Source organism: Amblyomma mixtum, chromosome 2 (assembly GCF_055824585.1).
Source record: "Amblyomma mixtum isolate Tamu chromosome 2, ASM5582458v1, whole genome shotgun sequence".
In the NCBI taxonomy this organism is placed as follows: Eukaryota; Metazoa; Arthropoda; class Arachnida; order Ixodida; family Ixodidae; genus Amblyomma; species Amblyomma mixtum.
In genome coordinates, this window is record NC_143013.1 from 157,702,104 (window position 1) to 157,709,373 (window position 7,270).

A 7,270-nucleotide genomic window follows, 5' to 3' on the forward strand; every position below is an offset into this window, starting at 1 on the left:
AACTGCGGCCGTGTACCAACCCCATGGTGAGGGCCGGTGGCGCCCGCGTAAAATACTCCGCTTTTGTTTCCATAGTAGCGTGCAAGGCTCCCGCCCGCGCGAGGCGCCGGCCACTATGGTCGTCTCGTGTCATGTTGGCGGAAGAGGGCGTACGTGCACGGAGTACCTCCAGATTTCGGGAATGCGCACGCGCTCTTCCTTCAGTGTTGGGTGTTCGATGTGAAGTCGGGCAAGCAGGCGGCGATCCGACAGCGTCTTTGAGAGTCTTGTGTAATGGTTTGTCAAGTGTGCTTCTTGGAGTTCCACGAAGGTGTTGACCATACCCAGACCCAGGAGGCGCTGGTTGGACGTGCTGACAGGAAGGTCGAGGGCACGCTTGTAAATCTTACGGAGAACCACCTCAAGGGCTTTCTCGTCACATTTGCGAAGGTGGAGGTAAGGAGTCGAGTACAAGACTCGACTGGTTACGAATGCGTGCGCCAGCCGCAAGGCATGTTTGCACCGTAACCCCCCCGCGGTTATTGGAAACCCGGCTGATCATGCGGCCCACCTGGTCCTCCACCTTGCGCAATGATGTCGTGTGTTACATTGTCGAAAGCCCCCATTCAAATCGAGGGCGAGTACTACCTTGTCATTAAGGGGGTATTCGACGGGATTCAGAGTTTCGCGGTCTAATTGAAGCAGGACATCCTGCGAGGACCGGTGTGGGCGGAACCCGAACACGGTGTCTGCAAATACATTTTGGTTTTCCAAAACCTTGGACAGCCTGTCTCGCACCATAGTTTCCATCAGCTTTCCCGGACAAGACGTGAGGGAGATGGGGCGGAGGTTGTCTGTGTTTATGGCTTTGCCGGCTTTAGGAATGAAAGTGACCAGGGCGGTCTTCCATTCCATTGGGAGGGGTGCCTCACCTAGCCAGATTGAGTTTATGTATGCGAGGAGCGCCTCATAGGCCTGGTCGGGAAGGTTCGCAAGTAATTTCACACTTATTTTGTCCCTTCCCGGCGCCGTTCCTCGTTTCATTTTTCTCAAGGCCGCCTTCAGGTCGTGGAGCCGGAACGGTTGATCCAGTTCCGCGTTCTCGGAACCTGCATACGAGTACGCTGTCCCTCGGGGGCCCTGTTGGATGCAGAGGTATTGATCGCGTACTTTGCATGCTAATTTTGAGGCATCTCCGCCGAAGCTATGGATAGCCCGTTTGAGAAGTTTTGTGTCTCGGCTCTGGTTTTAGTCGGATCGATCAAGGCGCGAAAGAGACGCCAAGTGCTCCGGCTAGACTTCTGTCTAGCGGCCGTATTGCACCGGTCCACCCAATTCGAGTCGGCGAGCTGGGCCGCATACTCAGCTGCTCGCTGGGGGAGCTCGGCGATGCGAATTTTGAGTTTTCGATTATGTTTTTGGCGGCGCCATCTGCGGACGAGGCTGTCCGCGCATCTCAGAGGTTCAGGAGGTGGTTGTCCACCTCTGGCGTGGCGTCTGATCATTGAACTTGAGTTTCTACCGAACGTAGATGTGTAGCCAATTTTTGCGACCACGCCTGGTAGCCTTGTTTGTGAGTAGGGGCCGAACTATTGTAGGTGTGCCGGAACTTTGTCCAGTCAGGTAGGCGGGCTTGGGCGTGGGATATTGCGATTGGTTTGGTTCTGACGCTGGTGTGGAGTATACAGTAGTTACTGCCGAGAGTTTCCTCCGTGTTGGTCCATTCTGCGTGTCATGTTATTAGTGAAGGTAAGGTCCGGACACGTGTCCCGAGTCACGGAGTTACCCACGCGCGTTGGATGCGCAGGATCGGTGTGAAGGGTCAGGCCCAGCGTGGACGCAAGTTCCGCCGGCTTGCGTCCGCGCTTCTCTTCACGCACGTACCCCCAGAGTGTGCTATGAGCGTTTAAGTCACCCACGATCACCAGGGGGTCCCTGCCCGCAGCCTTCAGGGCGCGACTGAAGAGGGCTGCGAAAGTAACATTTTTTATCTTGGGAGAAGAATAGATGTTCAGTATATGTAAGGGTGCCTTTTTTTCTTAAGCGGAAGAAGAGTGACCATCACATAGGAGTATGCAGTATTGAGGTCCAAATCAACCAAGTTGGCTGTGTAATTTTTGTGCACGCAGATACAGATAGAGGGGTCCTGCTGGAATGTAACACAATTTCTAAGAGATGCGCCGCTACCTGGCTCTTGAAGCGCAACCACCGCAGGAAATGAGTTGAATGTTGACAGGAATAGCCGGAGGTTCGCCCGCTTGGCACGGGAACGGAATCTCCGGCAGTTCCACTGGGTAATTTGGATGTGGGTGTCCAAATTGGTATGAGGAGAGCGCCTAATTTGAGGCCTGTCCGCCATGGTCAGTTAAATGAGAGGGCGACTGTAGGGACGCTTCTCCGAAGCCCGTACTCGCGGTGATGGGGCCATCCTCTATTCCGGAGAGCGAGGAGCTGTCATCGTCTTCTGCTAAAGTTTCCATGTCTCGACGCGAGGTTTTGGGACAGCGGCCAGACACGTCTTTGATTAGACCGCCGACTCGTCGGACGCCTCGCGAAGATTGTACGATGTGCTGTGCGACGATTGTGGGTACAATTTCGGTAATTTTTGCGATCGCGGAGGTGATTCGATCCTGTGGAAATTTGACTTCCTAGGGCATTGAAACGGGCGTTCATGCGGGCATCAAGACGGACATCAAGCGCAGCTTCCGCGTTCAGTGCTGCGTTCGATGCCGCGGGCTCGCTCTCCATTGCCTCGGTAGCGGGTTGCGAGGGGGGGGTGATAGGCTGTTTTGATTGCGATTCTAGGAGCGCAATTTTCTCTAGCAGCATCTCAATTTTGCCCTCAAGAGCTGCTATTTTGGTTTCCTCGTCACTGCATGCCGCAGGGGGGCAGGAGGGAGGGGAGGGAGAGGCAGCCCTGTCCGTACCGCTCACCTGCGTTCCACATTTCACAGCGTTGACCCAGGCGCCGGGCTTGTTGTGTGGTGGCCCTGTCGGCAGCTTTACAGTAGAGTTACTGTATATGCTACCAAAGGTAGCAGAGTTGGGCTCAGGTCCAGCATCTTGCCTGTCAAGCAACCGAAGTTGTGCGCCGAAGCCGCACTCCGTTTCTGCATGCGACATGCATCACCGATCGACCGCGGGCGCTTTTCCGAGGTTCTTAAACCACTTTTTCGATTGATCACAAACAAAAAGCATCTAAAAAGCTGACCGCGTAACCCAGTCAAAAAATATAGCCAAGAAAAAACGGTGCTCTTCCTAGCGCGCGCCGTGAGCTGCGGCAGCAAGCGATTCCCACAGTCACCTTCCCCGATCTATTTAGCTGATAACCTAAGGGCAGACTCAGTATTCTAAATACGCCGTGCAAATTCAGCATTCATTCATCTTGGCGGCAACATTTCTTCACCAGACCTGCGTTAAAAACCTGTTTACAGTCTCCTTTACTAAATACGAAACCCTGCAAAAAGTTCTGTGCCGGAACTATAAAAAGGACAGTATAAAAATCCAAAATACAGTTTACTCGAAAGTGGCAGAACGTTACCATCTGAAGTAAACAATCAGATGCCTAAACATGTTTCCCTCGATTGAAAATTGTTTGCCATTCAGCTTTTATGCCAACAGGGATAAGTACGCAACGAACGCAGAGCTCTATTTTAGCGTTTCAGCAGTGTGCACGAAAAACCGCAGAGCCGCAAGTCCAGCCTGTTTTCGGTAAAGAAACCTCAATGCATCTTTTAGTAAAAAAGAAAAACAAAAAAGGCGTGAGCTACGCCCCACAGCAGCGAACGTAAACAGCCGTTGGATAGTGGATCCGCTTCGAACTTGGCCGGCTGTCAGTCCAGTTCGCTGCCGGCCTACGTCATCAGCGCACGTGTTTCTGGTCCGATGGGCAAAACATGCACCGTACCGAGGAGGCTCTCAGAGGGAGAAGAAATGCTGCAGAGCGTCGCTAATCGGGGAACAGAGGCCGCGGGGGAGCACTCGACACCGGTAAAACCGGTTCAGAACCGAAAGTAGACGATTTTGCCCATCGAGCGTTGTCTTCTCCGCAGTACGCGGTTGCTTGGACACAACGTGATGGCGTTCTACCAATGTATTCGCGAGCGACGTTTTGAAAACAGGCGCGCAACTCTGCTACCTTTGGTAGCATATACAGTAACTCTACTTTACAGTGTCGCCGTGTGGTGGCGGTTGCGTCGACGGGCGCTTGCCGGCTCCTCCGTTGGGTGTGGCCGGCTTTTCAGTGTTGTTGTCCCGGCTTGGTAACTCACCGGGGCGACCAAAATGGCGGCTCTTCTTCTTGGCCGCTACTTTCTTTTTTTTCGCCCCCCTTCGGGGCGGCTATCTTGTTCTTGCGGAATTTCGCCGCACACTCCAGCGAGTTTGTGGCGTGTGCACCGCCACAAACCGAGCACCGCGGCACACGCTCGTGAGGGGCCCGCACCCCCTCCTGAAGCGGGGCTTGTTGCCCACAGAGACCGCACGTGTCCGGCTGCGTGTTCGGACAAGCGTCCACTCGGTGGCCAACGGCCCCACACAGGCCGCAGGCCCGGATCGTCCGGTAGTAGTTTTGAACAGGGATGAGCATGTTACATACACTGTAAACAAAAATATACCCAAAAGGGAGTAAAAAGGGTGGCGGCCACCCTTTTTACTCCATTTGTGAAAACATTTACTCCATGAGTGGGGAGTAAAAAGGTGGACTGTCCTCCATTTTACTCCCATGGGGGAATAAGGGAGTAAAAATGAGGATTTACCAGAATTTACTCCAGTCTAGAAAGGGAGTTAATTGTGCCAAATACTCCACCAGTGCCGAAATGGAGTAAAAAAAAACACCAATTTGCGCAATCCGCCCCGCCACCTAGCGTCTCGTCTGCTTCTGGTCAGTCGTCTGATAACGGCGGTGAGTGAAGACCGCTTGGTTACCATCGTCGCCGGATCTCTGCTGACTTCTGCTCCTTCACGGGCGCCTGCCGCGGTACAAGATATCGGCTTGTCGCCGTTTTCCGCTACAGTACGGCACATAATTGAATTGCTCCTGTGAAGCCTCCAGTGCTCTAACCATACCTGACTTTCCTTGGTTTGTGTCTCCACCCCGTTACAGTCCCCGCTTAGGCCTAATTCTCACAGGCTTTTTTCAGTGTGGTCCTCGCAATGTGTTGCATGAACATGGAACTGTGATAGAACATAGTGTCAACACTGAGCTCTTGATTGAGCTCATGAGGCCACATTTTTCCTCAGCCATGTTTAAAATCTAAGCCTTAATGACGCGAATATGAAAGCAAGCACTGCCATTCCAAACTACCATCAGGTGTATTTTCATCTTTTCTGCTCTTGTTTTGGGTCAAATATAGCGTGGTGCATGACCGTGAAAACTACCCAGCGTCTCCTTTTCAGTTTTGAACTACTGATTATAAGGTTACATCCCTTTATCTACGAACATGGCCAACGAAACGAGCTCGTACAGCAAAAGGAGACGACAAGCAGACGACTGCTGCCGCGTACGCCGCCGCTGGGCTAGCAGACGGCGGAAAGAATGCGTGACGCGGGTTCACATTAGGGCAGCGCAGTTTCCCAAGTTGAGTGGCCGGCGGCCCGCAGAGCTTCTGCCCGTTTCCGCCGCTGTCACTGCTATAAGAGTGAGCCTGAATGAGGATAAACAAACATGACGCCATTTTTGGGCTGCATTTCTGTGGGTAGTAAAAAATTTACACCCTTTTCACTCCAAAATAACTCCCTTTATACTCCAAAATAACTCCCTTATATAAGGGTGTCAATAAAAAACACCATACATAGGGAGTAAACAAAACCTCCTTTTGGGTGTGTGTTAGAGGACAAGCCATTTACACCCTTTTGGGTGTTTTTTTGCTAACAGTGTAGTGAACAAAGCGCGGTTTCTCCCTCCCGGCAAAGGTGATCCGAGCTTTGTTAGAGGTGCCGAATGTCCGAACCTCGGCGATGGTGCCTGCCCTCCACTGCACCTCCTGCCGAAGCGATGCAGTAGTGTCCGAATTGCTGACGGTGATGACGCCGTGGCAGACATCGCCTTCGTCTTGTCGAAGGTATCCGTGCTGTGGAATCTCCCCATGCTCGGTGTTAATAGAGATTTCCCCGAGGAGCCGGTCAGCCGCCGCTGGGTTCGGGGTGTAAATTACAATTTGGTTTTGTTCACAGGATGGGAGAATCGTAACAGACCTTGCTACCTCGGGCCCGAGGTAGGCCGAAATGGCGGCGCCGTAGCGATTCTCGGAAAAGGCTTGGTGCAGCGACATGTGTTTGCGTGGCTTGAGCACGACCACAAAGTCGTCATGGCCCGCTCTTGGGAGTGGGCGAGGCGTCCAGTGTGTACGGGCCCTGCCTTTGCTTCCTGCAGCGCGCGAGGCAGGAGGCTGTATCTTGCCAGCCGGTGTGCCGGAGGCCGGGGCAGCGATGGACGCCGACAGTTTGGCTTGAGCGAGCGATCGGCGCGCGACCGCTTCGTAGAGGGATTGGTTGGTTTGGTTTATGGGGTTTAACGTCCCAAAGCGACTAAGGCTATGAGAGACGCCGTAGTGAAGGGCTCCGGAAATTTCGACCACCTGGGGTTCTTTAACGTGCACTGACATCGCACAGTACACAGGCCTCTAGAATTTCTCCTCCAAAGAAATTCCAGCCTTCGCGGCCGGGATCGAACCCGCGTCTCTCGGGTCAGCAGCCGAGCACCATAACCGCTGAGCCACCGCGGCGGCTAGAGGGATTGGTTCTGAAATTTCAGCACAGCTGCGGAGTTGTCGCCTTCTGACGTTGAAACGGTCGTCCAGATCATGCCGTCGGGGTCATAACCCCTCACAAATGATGCAGGAGCAGCCATGTTATCTCGAAAGGCCGGTTCCACGCCGCCGCGCGTCGGCGTGGAACGCCGAAGCCGTTAGGCCAAACTGCGTCGCCCGGGTGGCCGGGTGTAATTCGGCCTTAAAATGTGCAAAATTGGGCCCACCTGGCTTAATTTGATATCCAAGTGGTTCAGATTGCTTCCTGCGTCGAAAGACATCGATCTTGTAGAGGTGAAGAAGATCGAGCCGTGGCTCCAACCGAAAAACGACGGAGCCGACACGCCGCACGTCTTAGTCGGGCGCGCGCTCGGGTGTCCCCCGAGCACGAAGCAAGGCTAGCAGGAGCGAAGGCTGTGATGCCGCTTCAAACGAAAGCGAAGATGTGAGACAGCACGGAAAGTGCTTGAGGCCGGCGAAAGGAATTACCGGTAAGGCGACCACAAGGAGGAAGCAGAACAGGCATCGGCAGCAGATCAGAT

At 53.6% G+C, this 7,270-nt stretch overlaps 1 protein-coding gene across 1 annotated transcript in view; it reads right to left on the minus strand.

Annotated features, from left to right (window-relative positions):
• LOC149361383 (uncharacterized) overlaps window positions 1-6,829 on the minus strand; it is a 74,900-nt gene extending 68,071 nt beyond the window's left edge. Inside the window, exons 1-2 of the mRNA XM_089568057.1 lie at window positions 6,722-6,829; window positions 5,855-6,473 (exon numbers count right to left, since the gene is read on the minus strand). Coding sequence (XP_089424183.1) covers window positions 5,855-6,473; window positions 6,722-6,829 — 727 coding nt within the window. The remainder of the gene's footprint in view (window positions 1-5,854; window positions 6,474-6,721) is intronic.
• Window positions 6,830-7,270: the final 441 nt, after the last annotated feature.